Here is a 23,889-nt window from a genome sequence, read left to right as displayed (position 1 = left end):
TAGCACTGAAAATGGCATACCTTTAATTTTTTCATTAAACCATTCTTGAAGTATCACTGCACAACAGGTATGTGGGTCCAAAGGCTTATCTTTATCTCATGTTTTGCAGCCAAAATACAGATGATAAACTTTTAATCGTAGAAATTTTGTGGTTATGCATTCCCCATTCACACTGAATTTTTGTGGCGAGTCAGTCTGAAATGTCACAATCAGTATGTTAAAAAACTCAACAGAAACTAGTTTATTAACACATAAACATTTGTGCATAAACATATGTTTCATTTACACATAACATAACCCAACTAGTCAGTACATATTGCAGTATGTTGAGATATCATACAGGAATGAGTATCACCCAGTCATTAATAACAATGATTTAAGGCCATTGTTGCAATGATTTGTGAAAATGAAATTTTCAATAGCAGTTGTAATTTTTTTACTACTAATCACAGAAGTACATTATTAATGAGATAATGAAATTATTTTAAATTAATTTTCCAGATTAGGGAGAGATAAACTACCTTAAAACAAGGTCCTGCTTCACCAGAAAAAAACAAAGGATGTGTTAATGGTGTGACTGTCCCATATTGACAATTGTTCCACATGGCAACTGGTCATTGCCACTTCATATATTATGGATACCATGGAAAACTGTGGCTATTCATTTGAATTAATCTTTTACTTGGCCTCAAACTTTGGTTATTATAAGCTGTGTTTTGTTTAGCATAACACTAAAGATTGTTTTGTCATTGCTTGACAAAAAACTTAAGGTAACATCAATTTGTAAAAACTCTGTTTGTAGGGGCCTGTTAGGACCAGAATTGATATGGTCTACAATTGCAAGCTGTGAATGAGTTGCCGATTTACTTTTGCTATTTGCTAGACGTGTGCTTCAAGTTTTTGTTTTGGGTGCTGGCTCTCCTCTAACAATAGCTTTAATTATGCTCTTTACTCTATCATGTTCCTTTCAAAGTTTTCAGCAGCTGCCCACATGAGAACTCCAAAGTGAAGTTTCTCAGCAGCAATTCCAAGCTTCTACATTGGGTGCTGGCAACTTTTACACCCCATCATCCCATATGAAAATAATGCTAAATGGCATTATTTAAATATTTAAAGAATGCTAATATAAAATTTAAATAGAATTCATAAATTTTATAAAGTCATAAGGTTCGTGTAAGTTTGTTTGTATGTTTTATTTAAATGTTACTGGGATTGTGAGATCACATTTTTGTGTGTGGGGAAAATATATGATTTATTTTAGTGATACTATGTTGATGTAATGTATGCACACTAGTGTGGCCCATGACATTACATCTCTATATTTGTGAGTGGGTGATCACAGGTATCGTCTGAAAACACAAAACTCTGGCAAAAAAAAAAAAAAAAATTTACTGTAATTAATATTTTTGCTGTTTTTTTAACTCCTTATAGGGGTAAAAAAAAGTCCCATCATCAGGACTACAATGTTGATTCAGTAATCTTGAATTTTGTTACTTAATGTAGCAAAATTTAAATTCAGAAATATAGTATAATAGTATTTTATTCTTTAATAACAATATACTGCATATCATCCCCCTTCCAACTGCTAATTATCCTTGACTTGGAAGTTCCCCAAGATTGACAGTGGTGTTGGCCAACTATCCTGTCAATAAATTCTCCTATATCCACCATATCAACTTAGTTATGGGTCATATATTTAATAAAGTTAATGATAATAAAAAACAGGAAGGTGGCATTTCTTATAAACAAGCACCTCAACATGCCATTAGGATTAGAATAATTAAAATGGTGCAAAGGTTTAAGTAATTTTTTTTGTATTTGGAAAATAACTAAATAAAGCTTCATAATGAAACATAAAAAGTGCAAAAAAAAAAAAAAAAAAAATCATTCTACTGGAAGAATTGTAAGACTCCAAATGAATGACAAATGGAAAAATTTTACATTAAACAAAATGAATATTAAAGCATCTTAAAGGAAAGTTTTGATTAAATGCTGACCGTTTCACCAGTTTATCAGATTTTTTTAGATGAATACTGATTTTATATATTGTAACTTTACTTGAAGAAATCTGCATGCAATCACATTTAAAAAAAACTTTCAATTTTTTTTGTGTCTCATCATCAGTCATCCACTTCAGGATGAAGGCCTCTCCAGCAACTTTCCAGTCCCTTATGTTTTGTGCAATGGCCATTCATTTACTGCCCATAAACTGTTGAATTTCATCTGTTCATCTCCATTTTTGTCTTCTTGGTTTTCTCTTGGGTATCATTGTTACTTTCTTAGTCCACTGTCACTATGTCTTCGAGCTGTCCTGCCCAATCCATGTGTTTCTCTTCTTATCCAACAGTCTGATTCTTAATATAATTCGTTCCATTTTCTGTGTAGTTTTCAGCTTCTCTTCCATTATTTTGGTGAGTGCCCAAGTTTCACTTCCATAAATCATGGTGAGGTTGCCCCTCAGTATGTGACTATATTTTCCTGAATGCTATGCATCTGAAATTTATTCTTCTCAACTTTACAGCCATTTATCATTATTACAGCTAATGACTTGTCCAAGATAAGTATATGAATCCACAATTTCTGCTCCTTAAATGATTATATCTCCTCTTTTGGCATACTTGTTCATCATTACTTTTGTTTTAGCCATATTCATCTTTAGTCCAAAATCCTTACTCACTCTGCATAACCGATTACGATTTTCCTATAATTCTTTGGAATCGTGGCTTATGACCATAATGTCATCTGCAAATCGTAAATGGTTTAGGTATTCTCTGTTCACATTGACTCCTTTCTGTGACCAGTCCAATCTTCTGAAAGCTTCTTGAAGGGCAGCATTAATGAACTTCGGAGATATTGTCTCCTTGTTGAACTCTTTTCTCAATTTTAAATTTGCTACTGTCTTTGTCTAGTCTAATAAAGGAGGTAGCATTCTCATATATTTTCTTCAAAATCCTAATGTATGGGATATCTATGCCTTCTTTCCACTGCCTGAAACATTGCCTTATGCTTTATGGGGTCAAATGCCTTTTCATAATCTACAAATGCCAGACATAATGGCATTTTATATTCATTTTAAGTTTAAGCGTCTAGCTGTTATGAACTATTTTTTAGTGACAAATAAAATATTTTACAAGAACCTGGCTCTTGTCAAGAAGTTGGCTAAAAAATTGATATACCGGTGAAAAACAGTGGTCTTTATTTAATCGAAAGACTTTCAATAATGAACTAGGATGTAATACTACTAACAATGTGTTTCATATTTTATTCACATTTGGCATTAAACCTGATAGTCTTTTTATAAAAGATGGTCTATATATTTTGAACTATAACTAAATATATCATATTTCTTATAGTTCAAGAATGCATGAATTATATATGTATATATTGCCAAAATGCTCAGTGCATCCAGTTCTTCTTACTCAGACTACACACGAGGCATAAATTCAACTTGAGAAAGGATAGTTACGGGGTAGATGTATGTAAATTTGCTTTCAACCAGCAGGTAGCTGATTGTTGAAACAAACTACCATCTGGTGTTACAAAAGTGGGTAGTTCGAATAAATACCAGAAGTTGAAAACTTATTAGAGGGGATGGATAGGTGATACGGGAGGGGCGTTGCTTTGCATCATCTGCCATCACTATGTGGCCAAATGTACATCTGGATATTCCCGGGATTTGAGAAAAAAATAATCATACCCACCATCCATGTGTCAAGAACAGATATAATAGTAACTACATTTGTGCTTATCTACTTCTAAGGGGAAGTCATCATAGGAGGCCACTATTAGTAAGAACCATATGTTGGGTACTGCAATGCAATACCCAAAGTAAATTATTGTCAACAACCCTGATGGGTTGTTCACAAGACTAGTCCCCATAATTCTGGAAAACAAGCTTAAAGACTGGCAAATCATGATATATCAATTTTCGACCTGATGGCCTGGCTTTTCAATTTTTTTCATTTAGGTATGCTCAGAGAACATTATTTACCAGTGTGTCATCCCAGCTTGGCACAGATGCTGTCACTGTCTGGGGTTGGGACTTGGATCATTGGTGGTTGTTCCTGGAACAACGATGTCATGCAATACACTGACAATTTGGACAATTCTGTTCTTCCTACAGAGTGGCAACAGTATTCGGAGGGTCCTTTTCTTCAGCTTAACAACACCACATCATACTACATAGCCTGTTTTGACTTGGTTTGAAGGTATAGAAAGCTTTTGCTTTCTATATCTTCAAACCAACTATAACCTAAACAAATTAGAACATCAGCTTTGGACTAGACCAACATGCCTGCAGTCAGCAGCTGAATTTACCATTGTGCTGATACATTATTAAATATTAGATCAATTAAGGTACTTTGAAAGATGCTGATGCTTCGTTACTTCTTGGAATATAGCATACAGCTGTTTAATTCTGTCTATTAATTTTGGAATTTTATTGAAAGTTATACACCTCATCATCGAGTTCTACTTTGGCTTTTTATTTTAAAGTTATTGCAACAAACATTTTATTTCACTGTAGTTTTGTGTACGTGTGTGACAGCAAATACAAGTCTAAAGCTCCAAAAAAAAAAAATTAATAAATAAAATAAAATAAAAAAAAACGTCTGTATTATAGATGTTGCTAATTTATAATTTATACAAAGTACTAATATTTTTCTCCACCCAACATCGCATGAATATTACAAAGTTGTTTGCCTTTCGATGGGCAAGCAGCTAGGAAATAATCAATTATAAGTATTACAGAATGTTTAACAGTGATAAAAGACTATTCACAATATAAATAACAATATTCTATTACAATTGTTACTAACAGATTAAAAAAAACCTAAAAAAAAAAAAACTAAAACTAAAACTATATATATATATATACATCATTAATAACAATCTACAGAGATTTCAACCAAACTTTACATATGAGCACTGAAATGCATAGTTACAGCTATAACAATAAGAGAAAACTGCAACACCTGTTGAGGTTTACAGTCTGATGTATTTGTTTTGTTAACAACAACAACAACAGGAAACAAAAGTCAGCCAACCCACGTGAGTAAAATGCACATCTGTTTTCTAGGTAAACTTTCAAATCTGAATTCTTTTCTATGCTCACTCCTCTTAAGAAATTTTTCATTGGAATCAAAATTTAATTGTGATTAGAATGAAATATACCATATTACAATGTCAAAAAGAGACAAACTGTAATACTGACTTTGTTATTCATTATTCCTGTAACATGATTTTAAAAGCTATTCATCATTTTAAATTTAATAGTACAATAACATTATGGCTAAATTTCTAGTTTGCTATTTTTTTGCCTTCTTTAGTATCAGTTGACACTAATTCTGATCCAAAAAATATAAATGATTAAGCTCATCATTCTAAATAACTATTAAAAGTTAACAAAAGTGGTTCTAACAGTTTACAAGCACTCTAGTAAACACAAACTGCAAAAAAAAAGTTTCTATTCATAATGCAAATTCACTTTTTGTTTTTCATGTTTTACATCAAATTTACCATTAAAATACTTCAGTTAATAATAACAATAAACAGTTGTTTGATTCTTAAACTGAGATACAAACAAGAGTAAGATTACTGATAACAAATGTGGTTGGACAAAAACACCACCTGCTTTGATAAAATCCCTAGTTTTTTTAAAATATATATATGCCCACATGTAAATATACATAAATCCTCCATTTCCAAAATATTCAATAAACTACCTCCCTATTAGCATATATTGCCAGTTATTTTCAATATTACATCACTCAGTGGAAGTAAAAACTGAACAGGAATGGTAATTTTGGAAAAGTCTGCACTGTCACTATGAATGTACAAAGAGGACCTTCCTTACTGACTAATGGACAAAGGCAAAACTCTCACAAAGGATTAAAAATAAAACAGAGAAATCTAAAGGGTTTTTTTATCATGTACATGATTAAAGGGGATTCCCTTAAACCGTTACCATGATTTCCCAGCTATGAATCTATTTTCTATTGGTGACCATCTGCAGATTTTTATTTTAGATACAAAACGAAAAAGAATTCTAATGACAGATAACATTTAGTTTGTTTACTTTACACATTTACCATAAGCATTTATTAATGCTTATGGTGAATCCCATTAGGTCTGCAGCACATCAGACATGGTAACAGCCAGTGCTGGCTTCGGCATGTTCAAATGGTTCAAGTAAGCCACCTTGCTCTCTCCCCCATGTTGGGGGGGGGTTTAAAAATTAAAGGAGGGGGCAGGAGGGCTTTAAAAAAAAAATTATTTTTGTATTGCAGTACAATTCCTAATGGTGTTCATGACAGCCTGATTACCAGCAATAAGAAATAGACAAATAAAGAAAATGCCATTTGTAACGGGTGACTAAAGTACAGCACGATGAGTACATCTCATGTGTCATTTATTTTTTTTAAATAAAACAAGCTTAAAATGGTGTACTTCGTAATGTCTATTTTAATGTTTTCTTTATTTTAACATTACAATAGATGCAATTAGAAACAGTATATATATATATATATATATATAAATGTTTTGTCAAGTGCACAGAAATTTCAAAATAAAAAAAATTCACTGGCCCCTCTATGTAAACTGACTGCTTATAATTATTATGAATATTTTAATTATCTTATATTCAATATGTTCTTAATAATATGAAAGGTTCTTAAAACAGCTATGATTAATTAATTTCTATCTATACATTAAAAAAGTTTTCCTCCTAGTGATATTTATTCGAGCCAATGAGAGAAGAGGGTGAGGCAATTATGTCATTACAAATGCAATTAATTATTGACAACTGCCTCCAAAATGTTCACCAACCTCATGCACGTGATTCACTGTCTAACCTTTGATGTCCCATTACAACATTTTTTGTATATTAATGAATATTGTATATTTGTAAATACAGTAATTTAGTATTTTGTAAATATTTTAAATATTTGTATAGTTTGTAAATATTTAGTCCTGCTCTTTCAGATGCAACAATATTCCTCATGTATTATGGAAGCCAAAGCAAAAGGCCTGTTCCTAAGTGACCTATGTAAATGCAGGTAAATAATTACATAGTGATACTGGCAGATGAAGGCACAGCTTAGGTAGGGTGTTTATCCCTCCATCCCACTGTTTTAAAATGGGAAAACGAGTTCCCAATTTAAAAACAGTAGCAAAAACACCCTAGGTATATCAACCCAGGAGGACAGCAGGCAGAAAAGCAGTGGCATCTTCCAATCACTGCTTTCTCACTGTTTTGCTTGCCGCCATGTTGGAGGGTGTACACCATTCTGGAGATTTTTCATGATATTTATTCAACCTTGAGAATGCCACACACTACAAATGCAAGGTAAATAAATACATAGCTCATTTCCTGATTAGATATTGACCAGTGCGTTTCGACAGGTGTTTCTTTCATGTAGAAAAGATTTGACTTACTCCATATACCTCTACATTTTAAGTAGAAAAGCATGCGCAGGGGTGTGCGAGCAAAGCCCCCTAGTTATTTATTAAAATTATAATCATTCAAGCAAGGTATAGCCTCATTCAGCATGTAGAATTGAGAAAACTTAAGTTTGGTACTTAAGTTCATCCATCTCAAATTGTGCAAGCATTTCACTGCAAGTTGCCTTGCTATTGCACTATACACTTTAAATTAAAAAAAAAAACAAAAAACAAAAATAAGAACTGCAACAGTGCAGAGGTATACTGCCATTTATTTAAAATTTATGCCATCCCTTATACCCAGGTTTTATGTCTTTTTTGGAGCCTCATTGGTAAGGAAATAGGCACTATAAGTGTATTACCTAATGACCAATTTATGAGAAATATCTACAATATGTGGGATACTAGATGGTCAGAAGTTTTAAAATCTGAATGAATTTAGGGAAATGCTTAATGCTACAAAAGAACTATAAAATAGAAAAATAAAATCTAAAATCTGTATGCAACATTGAGCAAGCTAATTTTGCTATTCATATTATATTCACAAGTGGCCTTGTTATTGTACTATGCACTTTCGATTCAGTGGATATATGTATATCACTATTTATTTTACATGTATGCTATTTCCCCCAAGTTTTGACTCATTATATGCAGCAATGAAATACTTATTTAATCCGCCCAGGGTCCCTAAAGTACAGCAGAATAGAGAAAGAAGAATGAAAGTATGAGAGTAAAAAGGGAGACCTCTCTATCAAACTATTAAGCTCAGAATCTCATGACTAATGAATCTCATTCTGTGTTTCAGCTCTTTTTGTAGTAATCAATAAGGAAATAGGTAGTATAGGAGAATGAACTGGCCAATCATGATGAATCAGGACAAAAGACCTCATGCTATGAAAGAGCTTTTAAATATAGCTCTTTAGTGCAAGTATGGCAGCACTGAGCAAACTAATTTTGCTACTAAGTGCATCGTTCTCACATGGAGGAAATTTTCCACAAGTTCCTGTTATTGTACTATGCACTTTATATAAAAATAATTGCTCCAGTGGAGAAGTTTAGTGCTATTTATTTAAAATGTTTGCCAATCCACCCCCCCCCCCCCATCTCACATTTTAGCTGCTTTTGGAGCTGGTAGGGAAACAGACACCGTAAGTGAATGATCTAACCATTCATTGAAGAGAAACCAGGGATGGCATGTTTTAAATAAATAGTAACATACTTTTCTGCTGGAAAACTGCTTTCATAATATGAGATTGATGCACTTAGCAGCAAACTTAGTTTGCCAGAACTAAGTACAATTATACTTAGTTTGCCCTACTTGTACAATTATACTTTACAGCTCTTTTGCAGCAAGATATTGGGCCTTCTTCCTTACTGATGTGGATCCAAAAAGAGTGGCTCTTTTTGGATCCACATCTAATTTTATTCTAATTTTGAGAGCCATGCAGGCTGTATATAATGAGCTGAAATGAGCTATGGGGAATGGAATATTTTAAATAAATAGCAATATATTTTAATAAATCAAGCACTGGGGCAGTGCTTGATTTATTTAAAGTATGTAGTGTAATACCAAGGCAACTCATGAAATGACACCTCAATATGAGATCTATGTATTAAGCAGCAAATTTAGTTTGCTCAATGCTACATACAGAATGATGATATGCCTACTTATACAATCATATTTCATAACTGTTTTGCAGAATGATGTCTCTGCCATAAATTTATCGAGCTGTTAATTAATTTTAGTGATTACTGTAGGATAATTTAAGTTATTATTTCTATACACTGGTGGTGTCTGTCACACCTTCATATAACCCAGTTCTGGATTTACTACCTGAAAAGACAGGCACTGCAATTAAATATTCAGCCAGGTCTGTTTAAAGCTCATCCTGGTATGGCAAATAAGATAATCTGCCAAACTGTGTGATTGGCATGTCAATTCCCAGCCAATAAAAATTACCGAGGAGAGTACCAAATTGACAGATGCCTCCAAGCCAATGAACACAGCTTATGGCAAAGTTTCCCTGGGTGTATATAACCAAACAATTTACAAAGCAAGTTTAGGTTCATCAAATGATTAAGCACATGACCTGCGATGAGTGAAATATGATCAAAGTGTGAACTGAAAGTAGTCAAAGCAGTGCTGTGATCTGCAAAATAGAGGCTCAGAAAGGCAACCACAAATGGCAAAGCCATGAGCTGTAAAGTTTTCTTGGACATTGTTTGGCCATTCTTGGAAACTAATGTTTTTAAAAACATCAAAACAGTGGATTAAAACAATGTCAGTTTTTTATTATCATAATTTAGGTGAATGCATTAGCTGCTGTAAGAATTTAAACATTAAAGTCAAGAAGACTGGCTTTTTTTTTTTTTTTTTTCCCTCATATAAAATTTATCTATACAACATTTTTTGTACCAATAATTTTAAATAAAGGAATGGTACTATTAAAACTAGCATGCTAGATGAACTGGTAATTTTTATCACAGAAGGTTGTTTCAGTTACATCAAATATCTATTTAAAAATCTGGTAATAAAACTGATTGATTACAAATATATTGGAGGATTTATAGTATAAATGCATGAATGTCTGAATGTACTTGTGCAAACTACACTTGAATTATCCATGTTATTGCTTCCCATGATTTGAAAATTGAACATCACATGTTATATGGAAAAATAGACCAAACCTTAAATTTCAATCACATTTTACTTTAGAGCTAAGAAATTTCAACAGGAAATATTGTGAACTTACATAAATCTATCACAATCTTCAATAAAGTCAAATACTTGCGAATTTCCTAAACAGCTCATGCCATTGTGTGTGTACAGCATATAATTTCCTAAGCTAAACTGATCAAAACAAGTTAATATACTTTTCAATAATCATATTTCTTCTGATATTTTATCTATTTGCAATTTTCTGTAATGTGAACAAACAAATAACATATATGTCTAAAATTCTTGCTTTTAACAACTTAGTTTCCATTTACATATAGGAAACAACATTGCCCACACTATACTCATCCAGCACATTATACTTCAAAAGTAACGAACAGCACCCTTTAGGAATTTGCATGTGCAACCATTAGGCACAATTTACTTCTCCCAAAGGCACCTGGAGCTGGCTGGTGGAATATCATCCAAGGTGTGAACACAAGAGGTGCTGACTACAATTTATGGAATGTCTAGAGACTGTTTTTAAACTTGAACTGCATTTTCAATCCCTAGACACCATCATTGAGATGTTGGGTCCACTTTTCTGCAGCACTGCTGATGCCTTATCATGAGACAACCTTGTGAAATCAACACCATCTACCTGCATATTAAAATAAAAACTTATTACAGCACTTCCCAAAAGACTAACTGATAAATTATAATAAAGAAATTATTTTATTTATAAAATATTATTTCAGCATTAAAATTTTATTATTGCTTTAATTATGGAATATAACAATACTGATTACAGAAGACAAAGTACAGTAAAAGCTCAGTAATCTGTCTGGGTATCCATTCTTTTAGAAAGCTGCTGCAGGTGGCTCATTTTAAAAATTACATGTTGAAAAATCAAAAGCAGTTGCACCACTGAATACCTAGTAGCAAAGAGACTTAATTCAACATTGAAAAAATGTATTAAATAAAAATATTTAACAAAATTAGTTATATTATCAAAAAAAAAAAAAAAAAAAATCCCAGAAAGTTGGTGAAAAACATAGGCATGCTGTTTTTATCTTAAAAAAGAAACTGACATTGGTAGAAAACTACAAAAAGAGCTTAAAATAATGTTCTTGGGATTTTTGATGATGAGAAGTGTAAAAAAAATTATTTTAAAATTATGCCAAAGGAAATAAAGTATAGTGCATACATTATTGTAAAAGCCAGAAATATAAACTCCTTTCACTTTATTTCGCACTACCATTCTAATACAAGAAATGCTAATAGATTAACAACAGTCACAGGCAGAGGTGAAAATGATTCTTGCACTGCTTCTACTGAACAATCCCGAGCTGTATATCATCATCATTCCTCTCTTTTTTGGTGATTCTCTCCTACCTAATGGATGGCTTCAGGGCAGGAGGCAGAGGGTTGTGATAAATGGCTATTCCTCAGATTGGGTTGATGTAAGAAGTGGGGTTCCCCAAGGATCAGTATTAGGACCACTGTTGTTTTTAATTTTCATAAACAACATCGATGAAGGGATAGAGAAATTTAGACATCATGCCCTCTATCCCTCTGAAGGGATAGAGGGCATGATGTCTAAATTTGCAGATGATGTTAAAATTGGTAGAGTAGTTAATGATCACTGTCAAGCTGAGCTTCTTCAGAGAGACTTTGATAGACTTCAGGAATGGTCAGAAAAATGGCAGATATGCTTTAATCCAACAAAGTGTAAAGTATTACACCTGGAAAACAGTACTCCCAAAATAACTTATTCACTCGGTGGAGTTCAACTAAACCCAGTACCGAAGGAAAGGGACTTGGGTGTTACGATACGGTCAGACATGAAATTCTCTGAGCATTGTAAACAGGTTGCAAGGAAGGCCCATGGCGTCTTATCGATGATCTATCGAACTTTTGCAAGTAGAGATAAGGAAGTGATAATCCCATTATATAAGGATTTTGTTAGACCACATTTGGAATACTGTGTTCAAGTATGGAGACCGCACCTAAAGAAAGACATTGAGCTTCTTGAAAGGGCGTCCTTATGAAGAAAGACTTCAAATATGTGGGTTGCAGAGTTTGGAACTAGACACCTTAGAGGAGATTTGATTGAGGTGTTTAAGGCTCTGAGAGGCATCAGTAAAATGAATTAGGACGAAATTTTCAAGATTATAAATGATGCTAGAACTAGGGGACATAAATTCAAGTTACAGGGGGAAATGTTTAGATTGGACTGCAGGAAGTTTTATTTTAGCCAGTGAGTTGTAAATTACTGGAATAGGTTGCCTACATGGGTGATAGAAGCTGACAGTTTGGGGAAATTCAAAGGTCATCTGGATAGTACCTTCGGGTGAGGGAAGCGCATAGGATGATAGGTTTAATTTCCTTTTCTTTTATTAATTATTATTCTTTATTACTATTTTTTTTTATCATTGTTTCATTCGGTTTTTTTTTTTTTTTTTTTTGGCTGGTGCAGCATAAGCCATAGGCTTTCTTGCACTATGCAGCTAATACTAATACCTATCCCCCCTCTCTCTCAGGGTACTAAAATTTTTTTTTGGCTGGTGCAGCGTAAGCCATAGGCTTTCTTGCACCATGCGGCTAATACTAATACCCCCCCCCTCTCTCAGGGTACTAAATTTTTTTTTGGCTGGTGCAGCCAAAAAAAAGCCTCAGGTTTCCTTGTGCCACATGGCTCACGAGCAGGACACTCTTCCCCGAGACTGAAAGATTCGTGCTCCCCATCCAAGACAAGGTAATCAACACCAGAAACTATAGAAAATACATCGCCAAGGAGACTGGAGTGTCCGATGACACATGCCGACGATACCACCTGGCCTCAGAAATGATCCAACACATCGCTGCGGGATGCAAGGTGATCACCCAGACTGAGTACACTCATAGACATGACCAGGTAGCTAGGATAATACATCAGAAGCTAGCAAGGAAATACAGTTGGTTGAAGAAAGTGTACCATACTACAAGTACAAACCCCAGGCAGTACTAGAGACCTCAACCCACAAGCTGTACTGGGACTGTGCCATAATAACGGATAGGACAATCCCACACAACAGACCGGATATAATCCTTGTGGACAAGAAGGAAAAGGCTACCTATCTGATTGACATAGCGGTACCCAACACTGGCAACCTGCAGAAAATGCATGGGAAAAAAATCAGGAAGTATAAGAATCTAAGACAGGAGATCAAGGAGATATGGCATATGCAACAAGTAACAACCATCCCGATCGTCGTGTCAACCACAGGTATGGTGCCAAAGACCCTACATAACAGCCTAGCAGCAATAGGTCTCTCAGCGAACACCTATAGGATAGTCAGAGAGTTCCTCGACCAACAGTAACACCAGACATAACAACAACCACCCTGTGTACTTGGTAGCAATACCTGTCACGAGGTGGAACCCCCAATCAGGGAGAAATAATATAATAATAATAACAAGCAGCACTGTGTTGTTCCTTGAGGGTTTTACGACACAAGGACATCGAAGTTCAAGATGTATTTTTTCCAGGTTTCTTAATGTAACTTATGTTTTGTTAGATTTGTTTATTAAGTAGATTTGTTGAATGAAATGACAGTGTAGATTTTCAGAGTTAACTAATATCTGTTAACGCTGATTATCACATAAGCTCTGGAAACAAAGTAATCTGGAATTTCTGTATTTATAATGTATTTATTGAAAGTTGAAATTGGCACTGAGAGGGGATTTTCATTAGCTAATAGATGATAGTGCGTAAGATGTGTATGGTCAATTCACAGTCTAGCAAACAACTTTTTTGCTGCGATTTTTTCTGACACTGGAGTCCCATATTTGTGGATTAAGTTTTATTTCGTTTCATTTTTTGTTGGTTTGGTTTCTCCATGCCTGGTCCCATTCATCTTTACTTGCTCTTCTAATAATTTGTTCAAAGTCAGTGAAAGATTTTTTGGCTGAAACTAAAAAAGCATCAACAAAAAAAAAAAAAAAAAAAAAGAAGAAGAAAAGAAACACTTCCCATTTCATTCATTCATTCCCTCCAATAGTTTGTCTAGTTCTTCCTTGATTTTATTTAAGCTAACAACTTCCACACAACAGATAGAAGTTTTATTCGTTGCAATCAGTGCCTCACCAGCCACGAGGAAAGATCTGGTCTATTGAGAAAGAGATATTTTAGGTTTTTTTTTTTTTTTTTTTTTGATTTGGTAGTTGTTGGCGCATCGGCTTCTGTGGCCATATTGCACCTCCCAAGGTTTTTGCAGTACTTTGATCCAAGCCCAAGGCGGGAATCGAACCCGCAACCTTTGGGTTGCCGGGCAGGTATTTTACCCACTCGGCTAGCCCGGTCGGCAGATATTTTAGGAGGAATTGTAATATGTCTGAGTTGAAAATTCTCCAGTGTTTTTGCTGTACTGGCATATGATTTGGAAGGCATCAGGTTTATAATGTCTGTTTCTTGGACATTTTTCTCTACCTTGTACTTTAGAATTTTCTTATCCACTATCCATGATTCACAAGCATTGGAATATGCAGGATGAGCACCCTGACAATTGAGACATTGTGGTGAGCAGTGCATTCAGATTGGGAGCGGTCTTTTGAACATAACCAGGGACAAATAGCTATACTGTTCAGGCCATACAAGCCATACTTGACATGCTGTTCAGGAATGTCCATACGTCTGGAATTTAAAGCACCTAAGTGGATTTGGAATATATGGACAGATTTTACAAGAAAGGTAGTTGGCTTTAGCTGATGCAGGAAGATTTTTCTTTTGGCATTGATGGCATATTGTGCTTTAAGTTCTTCAGTAATTTCTTCCTTGGGAACACTAAGGTGATTCCATTCCAAGATTATTCCTTTAGAGGTGTTTAGAGTTCTCTGTGGGGGGGGAGGGTTACAGAAATGGGAAGGCCTCCAAAGGTTGACTGCTTTAAGAGCTACTTACAATGACTGGAATGAGATGTTTTCCATAAGGAGATCTGAGTGAAGTTAACTGACTATTTTAGGAGTATCTGCTATAGTCTCTACATACCAATATCCCAATTTGTCTGAAATATAAAATAATGAACCAATGTATACTCCCCACCATGACTTATGGAAGTGAAGCTTGGGTACTCACCAAAAGAATGGAAGAGAAGCTGAAAACTACACAGCGAAGAATGGAATGAATTATATTAGGAATCAGACTGTTAGATAAGAAGAGAAACACATAGATTAGGCAACAAACACAAATAAAGGACATTCTTACCAAAACTAAAGAACTAAAATGGTCTTGGGCTGGACACATAGCTTGAAGACATGATGACAGATGGACTAGGAAAATAACAGAATGGTACCCAAGAGGAGCTAAAAGAAAACCTGGAAGACAACAATGGAGATGGACTAATGAAATTCATGAGTTCATGGGTAGTAAATGGATGGCCAATGCACAAAACAGAAGTTACTGGAAAGTTGCTGGAGAGGCCTACATCCTGCAGTGGATTGAAAATGGCTGATGATGCTACAGCCTCTATTTTTTTTTTTTTTTTTTGTATAAGAAATGGCGATAATCTGCTTAGAGGTTTTGTTGATAATGAATGCATGATTAGGAAAATAGTAAGTCTGGTAGAGAATATTTTTTGATTAGACTCATGCTCAAGGAGTGAGCCTATTAGGCTCTATATTTGCTCGGATTAAGGGGGGTCCATGTTCGCTCCTTTTTGCTCTGAGTATTCGATTTATAATGAGGTTACTGATCCTGCCATGTGGAGGCAGTGTCTCCAGTGATGAGGTTAGTGGGGTAATGAAGTTAGGTATACAGCCAAACCCATTTATAACGAGCATAGTTATAACGAGTTTGGCTAATGCAAGCAAACAGAGAAGAGGTGACTGGAAATGATGTATTTTAGAGCAAAATTTCACAGTTAAAGTGATCACAGTAGTTAAGAGTTTCATGGGTATAAAGAGCAAATCTTTGAGCCATTACAACGAGCAGTGGTAGAACTACTGTATAAGGGCCTAAGGTTTATTATTGCTTTGCCCATTTATGATATTTCCCCCTTATCACTTTCCACATCCCTGCCAATAGCAATTTACACATAACCCTTTTAACGATTCACAATCTTTTTAATGTGGTACACTACTACAAAGAGCATAGTCCTCATTCCAGTGAAAGTGGAAATCCAAGACCCCTTCGTAATGAATCCAAGACCCCCCCCTCGTTAGAGCCCCCCATAGGCCTTCAACACCCCTTCAGAGTGCTGAAGGCCTATGGGGGGGCTCTAGCAGTCATTCCTAGTTGGGGGGGGGGGCAGGACAATTCCACTACACATACCGTGTTTAAATAAAGTCTGTCCCATGCTGCAGGTTCATGTCAACAATTAGTCCTAATCTCTTGATCATCTTTTGTATTGTATTTCTTCCCTATTTTTATAAATTCTCGGAAGACCTAGGGAGAGAAATCATCCAGCAGATTATCCAATGAAATTTTTCTGCAAATATTCAGATTCGGTAGAAATGAAGAAATTCAGGTTAAATTCAAATCTTTGTGTGCGAACGTGTCTCTTTAAAACTTGGAATTTTTAAAAGCTTTAAAAACACTTGGAATTTTTAAAAACTTTAAAAACACTTGGAATTTTTAAAAACAATTTTTCTTTTGTAGTTAAAGTTTCGTTGTGCTGTATTAAATTCGATTCTTTTATTTTTATCTCGAAATGGCAGGGGAGAAAAGAAAAATTTGACAATCAGTGAGAAAGTGAAAATTATTCTTGACTTAGAGAATGGAACAAGCAATGCATCCATTTTCAAAAAGTTAAGGCTTAACTCATTAACTGTGTCAACCATTTGGAACAACTGAGAAAATTACTAATGCTTTCAAAAAAAAAAAAACATCACTGTGAAACAGTTGCGTAGGCATGATAAAAGTGATCTGGATAAGGCTCTTTTAAGTTTTTTTACATTGAAAAAAAAATTGTATTCCTATTAGTGGCCCTCTACTGAAACTACAAGCTGAAAAATTGATTCATCAACTGGATATGCCAGATTTTGTTTGCAATAACTAACAGGTGGCTTGACAGATTAAAAAAAAAAAAAAAAAAAAGAGAAAGAAAGAAATAATATTGTTTATGGTAATATAAGAACTGGCAAATCTGGTGGTGTGAAAGAAGTGAGTAATGACTAGATCGAAAATGTGTGGCCGGATATAAGAAAAGGTTTATGTGAAAGTGCCATTTTTAATGCTGATGAAGCTGGTGTGTTTCATATGATTGCCTCCTGCATGACTCAAGTTTAAAGGTGAAAAGCACACATACAAAAAATTATCCAAAGAGTGACTGACTGTACTGATTATTTCAAATATGAGTGAAACTGAAAAAATAAAACTTAGTAATAGGCAAATTCAAGAATCCAAGATGTTTTAAAAACATTAAAAATCTTTCAATAATATGCTGAGCTAACCTAACAAAATAGCCTGGATGACATCATCCATTTTTGAAGAAGTACATAACTGGGACAAAGAACTTAGAAAAAAAGATAGCAAAATTTTGCTGATTTTAGACAACTGCTCATCACATTCCATTCTTTTAAATCTAACTAACATCAAATTTGTATTTTTTACCACCAAACTCAACTTCTGTTTTCCAACATATAGATCAAGGTGTTATTAGAAGCTTTAAATGCCATTTTAGAAAAATTTCAAACTTCACCTTTTGATGCCATCTGATTCATGAGCAATGCATGGGACAAGGTATATATCACAGATCATCAAAAATTCTTTTAATAAGGCAGAACTAAAACCCATGGAAGTAAATGAAGACACTGAAGAAAATGATGACAATATTCCATCAACAATGTAGTTGAAGAAACAATAACTTGGATACTGGGTTGGCATGGGTGGATAATTACGAGACCGCAGACAACCGCGTGACTGCCAAAATGATGACAGATGAGGTCATTCTCGAACCTGTTTGAGTAAAAGAGGCTTTTGAAGATGACATTCAGAAGGGTGATGAGTGTCCAGCTAATGTACAGTGCAGAGGTACAAACTGCTTTAAAAACTCTTTCTTTGTTTCATGAAATTAATGACATTGATCCTGAATTTCGATTTTATCTCAGTACAATGAAAGATACTGCTCATAAATTTCACCATAAAAGAAATTTGAAACAAAAGACATCGCAAGATGTCTTTCAAAAATAAATACAATGCAATATATTGACTTTTTAATAATGAAATTATTTTTCTTGTGAATATTTATATAGTGTATAAATATATTGAATAAACTGTTAATCGTGTTGGTTTATTCATTATTGGTTATTCAATGTTGTTTTTATCCCATTTTCATAAGTACTGTATACATTCACATGTACATGATAAATGTAGTGAGTAACAGCAAAAGTAACATATAGCTAAAATAATAGATATTATGAGTAACAGTAATAATGAGCAATATTTTTTAGTCACTGGAATCTTGGTATAACCGAGTTTGATTGCATATGCAAGAAGAATGGTGCATTTCCTTATAGGGGAGGACTTTGGCCTAGGTAGACTAGGCAACTGCCTAGGGCCCATAAAATGATTTTATTATACATTTTTTCATTATTTTATTTTAAATAAATTTATAATGTTCCGCTTGTTTCATGACAATTAATCAAAGCATCTTTGCACACAGTGCTATCTGGTAAATCATCGTGTATACCACGCCAGGTGCGGTATACACGGTGATTTATCAGATAGCGTTAGTTGCACATTGATTAGGTAGATTTAATTAGGCAGAGGACTCTTTTTAGCTTTCAACATAATACAAGACCTGTATTTTTATATTTAGTAATAGAAGACCTTTTTTAACCCATTCAACTGTGTCCTCCATTACAATTTCTGAAAGGTGGCAACCCTATGTGGGGCCCGAAATGAGAATCTTGCCTAGGGCCCTATTTTTCCTTAGTCTGCCACTGTTTCCTTTCATGATATAAAGCTTAAATTTTATTTTAAAAAAGAAAAAATAAGACAACTTTGTAAATGAAAAGATTTTAATATTCTCTTTAATCAGCCAATTGGAGAGAATATAATTTCAAATTGCTATGATCACTTGCTTGGCAATCTGGGGCTCAAACAGCAGCCTGGAAAGCAAGAAGTTGAGGATTTCGAGACCTGCTGGGGGATCCTCATAGAACAAGCAAATACATAGGCTGTGTCAAGGTTGCCAAGAGTAAAAACATGTATGTATACTAATGCTTAGGAGCATAATATATAAATTTGATAAATTCGAAGTGCTGATCGAATCATCAAATGCAGACGTTGTGGAGATATCAGAGACACGGTGTCATGTAGATTTAAGGAATTCAGAATTTGAATGGGGTATACAATGTATACAGAAGGGTGGGAAAGTATATTCAGTGGAAATGGGTGGCTAGTGCAATGTTGAATCAGTTTGGTGCAACATAAGCACTGGAAAAACAAAGATTTTTAAGTGTCTTATAGGTATAAGAGAGGACTCATAACTTTCCAGATATTAAATGGACCCTGTGGAATGGTCACACAATAGCAACTTTTGTGGATTTATTGGATGACTGTTTTCTACACTAGCATTTTAGAGAAAGCAATACTCTTGATTCCAATTTTCAGCAGCAGCAGCAGCAGTGATCTTCATGCATTAAGAATTCAGATAAAAGACCCACTAGTTGGCAGTTATCATAATGCAATGATGTGGGATTTACTCAAAAGCAAGGGATAAGGCTTTTGCTTTCATAAAGGTGACTGCAGTGGGGGTCCACTGATGGAGTTACCAACAGCAAATTCTAAATGGGAATTATTCTGGGATGTAATGTAGAAACTACTAGGCTTTTTAAACCAACAAAGAGATACAGAAACTGAAGCCTGTTTTGGTAAGACCAACATTTCATTCCCTTTCGTTCTTTGCCAGAGACTTTCAGAGAGACTGTAGACGATGAAAGTCTCTGGCAAAGAACGAAAGGGAATGAAATGTTGGTCTTACCAAAACAGGCTTCAGTTCTGTAAATTGCAACATCTTGATGCTAGGCACCTGTGAGGTGATCAGATCGGGTTTTAAGACTTTGAATGGATTGAGCAAGATCAATGCTGATGGCATTCTTCCTCTTGCTCAGACTACACATGAGGAGGCATAAATTCAAATTGAGAAAGGATAGTTGAAGAATAGATGTCAGGAAGTTTGCCTCCAGCGAGCAGGTAGTTGACTGTAGGAACAAATTTACATCTTGTGTTGTAGAAGTGGGCAGTTTGAATAAATTCAAGGCAGAACTAGACAATTATTGGAGGGATAGAGAAGTGATGTGGTTTTTTTTTTTTTGGCTGATGCTTAATAAGCATGATTCCTTGCATCATATGCCACTAATAATAATAATAAAGGGCGCAATCAGCCTAATGGTTACAACACTGGACCATATATTCCATGGACATAGGTTTGAATTCTGTCAAGAGAAAAAAAAAAAAAAAGCGAAAGTCACTTCCATCAGACCTACCTATCCCTTGGTTGAAGTTATTGCTAAGAGTAATGCCACCTCCAATAACTACCACCCACGATTTGACGCAAAACTGAAAGCTAAAGAGGTCCACCTCCAAAGCTGGATGAAGATAAGAAGTAAAAATATTAAACCTTATACAATTAGTGAGGTGCAGGATAAAGTCATTTGAGTTCAGACTTTAGGCAGAGGGGTTCAGTTCAAAAAGCTGGAGACAGTCTGTCCTTGCCCCACTAACATGGATAACAGTGGGGCAAGTGGTGCTGTCTCCTGTAACCACTATTGAGGCGTGAGACCACCCAGTAAGGAAGAAATCAACGCATGAAGTGGAGCATTGAAATGAATATGTTCATCATGCAAGCATACTACGAAGTAATTAAGCTAGACTGAGAAGACAATGCACAGGACAAGACTACACACACCAAGTAGTTGTAATGGTTACCAACTATTCAGGTCACTGAACAGCAATGGACCATTGTCATAAATAACCTGATACTCCTGCAATCTTGGAAAAAATCAAGCAGGATGTGAGTGACCAACCATAAAGAACAACAAACATGGATACAACGGAACCAGAATTGGAGGAGGAACACAAAGTACAAGAACCACAATGAGGTTACAGTATCAAGAATAAAAGAGTGAAGAAGACCCTAGCAGAATTCGAGGGAATGTTGTTGTTGTTTGGTTTTTAGGAGCATTAGGAACTAAGGCCATATTGCTCCGGGGATATGCGATGGTCATTCCCTAACCTTTCTGCATCCTCCGTATTTGGTGATTATGGGCTCAAACCCCGGTCTAATCAAGAAGCGGGTGCTACGCACTACTGCTCCTGCCTGGCTACGGAGGCACCATTTGAGGGAATGAATCCCACAAAGACCCACACCATACTAAAACAAAGACCCAACAGAATCCTGTGGCAAGTCGGAGACCAACTTAATAGGCAAATAATATTGGATTACCTCAACAACAACAACAACGAAGCAACATTAGACACCATCCACACAGCCAACAGGATGAAAGGAAGAGAAACCAGAGACCAACAGACAACAAAATGCAAATACAAGGAACCACCAGTCTGGTAAAGAGGACTACAGCAGAAGACAGAGGAGCTAAGAGTAAAGATAGGCCAACTGATCCAGTACCAATGGGGTAACAGAAGTAAGAAGCTGATCAATAAAGTGGAGGCCATCCTCAACATTCAGAAAGACAACATCCAGAGCAAACATAATCAGAGGATAGAAGAATACCTTGACAATCTTAGCAGAAATACCTGGTACTCAGTGAGACCGCGCTATTACAGAGAGAGTGCCCAGAGGAACAGATAATAGGATATTTGATGAAAACCAGAGAGAAGGGAAACAGAGTCCCCTCCCCATAACCCAAGAAGACACTCAGGCAGTTCTGGGGTAGCCTGTGGAGCAGAGAAGTTAGCTACAATCAGTGTGCAAGGATATCTTGAAAGGAAGACGTGCAATCTTTCCTTATCAAAGATTGCACGTCTTCCTTTCAAGGATATCTTGAAAGGAAGACGTGCAATCTTTGATAAGGAAAAGGACAAAGACATTAGAAACCTGAAACCCGGCAAAGTAGAGACCAATCACCTGTCTCTAAACGATAATATCTTGACCAGATGCATAATTAAGAGGATATTAAACTACTTGGAGAGCCAGAACATCATGGCCAAGCAGCAGAGGGGTTAAAGGAGATGAGCAAAGGATGCAAGGAGCAACTGACACTGCAATTATGGAGAGAGCATACAAGAAGCACTGCAACCTGTATACAGCCTACATTGGCTACTACAAGGCCTTCAACTCTGTGTCCCATAACTGGCTGATTGAGACACTGAAGATCTACAAATTCAGCCAAACAATGACACAATTCCTAGAAGCAACTATAGTCAAATGGAAGATCACCATCAAGGTCACGAACAGCATGACCAAACTAAACCCCTTCAGAAGAGGAATCTTCCAGTTAGTTGCCCTGAGCTCACTGTCCACAATGCTCAATAACAGCAAGTACAGATATACCCTAAAAGGAGGGAGGAAGAACCTGTATGCCATCTTCACCTGATGCACATTGATGATATCAGACTCTTTGCTGTAACCAAGATCAACTCCAACAGCCACTCTGAAGAGTTCAGAACTGACATTAGCATTAGCAAGGGCACATGATGCAAGAAAGCAAGCTTATATAGCATCAGCAAACAAAAAAAAAAAAAAAACACCCCCTTCTCATTTCACTCATCCACTCGCTCCAAATGTTTGTATAGTTCTGTCTTGAATCTGTTTAAGCTATCAACTTCTACAATGACAGATGGAAGTTTGTTCCAGCAATCAACCACCTGCTGGGTAAAGACAAACTTCCACACATCTATCCTACAACTGTCTTTCCTCAATTTGAATTTATGCTCTTTCAGGCGATTATTCTGAGCAAGAGGAAGAATCCCATCAGCATTGAGCATGCTTAAACCATGCAAAAGTATCAAATTCCATTCAAAGATCCAAATATATGATATCAAAATTATTCTTTGCATCCAGTTCCTTTGTGACTACATCATAGTATCCAAACAAATTGGTCAGACAAAACATTTCCTTAACAAACCCATGCTGGGTCCGAGCTATAAGTGAAGTCTTGTCTAGATGATTCTGCAATGCTTCTTTAACCAGTGCCTCCATCAATTTTTCTGGAACAGAAGTTAAACTAACAGGTCGGTAATTACCTTTGATCTTCCTTTGTGTCTTGTTTTGATCCTCCTTTGTGGATTGGGGTCACATTTGCACATTTCCAGTCCATGGGTACCTCCCCTGAGTCCAAGGAAGTTGTCATAATTATGACTAATGGTTTGCTTACTTCCTTTGCTGTCTCCTTTAATATTAATGGATAGATTCCATCCACCCCCAGGTGCCTTTCTTGTGTTTATCTTCTTTCACAATTTCTCCTCCACTTTACTCTCAGTTATTACAAGATTATCTAGCTTACTGCCAGAGTTTAATACACCTCTGGCATTCTCTTCACTGAATAACACCTCATGTGTGAATGTAGATGCAAAATATTCATTTAGTTTGTTAGCTACCTGAGCAGGATCATCAACAGTTGAACCATCGATATCAAGTGGACCAATCTGATTCATCCTCTTCCTACTAGAGTTTACACAAGTAAAGAACTCTTTGCAGTTTTTCTTTGCATCTTTTGCAAAAGATTTCTCATAATTTGCCTTTGCCTGCCTAACCTCTGTTTGTGACTTGGTTACAGACCAGATTATATCTATCATAGGCTTCTGTGTCACCTGTTAATTTATATGTATCCTATGCATTTTTCTTCAC

The 23,889-nt window shown here is 35.5% G+C and overlaps 1 protein-coding gene across 3 annotated transcripts in view; it reads right to left on the bottom strand.

Annotated features, from left to right (window-relative positions):
* Window positions 1-10,436: 10,436 nt before the first annotated feature.
* The window catches only part of LOC150077559 (uncharacterized), a 536,301-nt gene continuing 522,848 nt past the window's right edge, over window positions 10,437-23,889 (bottom strand). For all 3 annotated transcript variants that reach the window (XM_090386199.1, XM_090386201.1, XM_090386200.1), the window contains one exon: window positions 10,437-10,757. In XM_090386199.1, the coding sequence (XP_090242325.1) occupies window positions 10,659-10,757 (99 nt within the window). In that variant the 3' untranslated portion in view covers window positions 10,437-10,658. The remainder of the gene's footprint in view (window positions 10,758-23,889) is intronic.

This window comes from Mastigoproctus giganteus, chromosome 12 (assembly GCF_048544385.1).
Source record: "Mastigoproctus giganteus isolate SK-2022 chromosome 12, ASM4854438v1, whole genome shotgun sequence".
NCBI lineage: Eukaryota > Metazoa > Arthropoda > Arachnida > Uropygi > Thelyphonidae > Mastigoproctus > Mastigoproctus giganteus.
The sequence above is the reverse complement of the archived record's forward strand: the minus strand, read 5'-3'. Positions and strand labels throughout refer to the sequence as shown.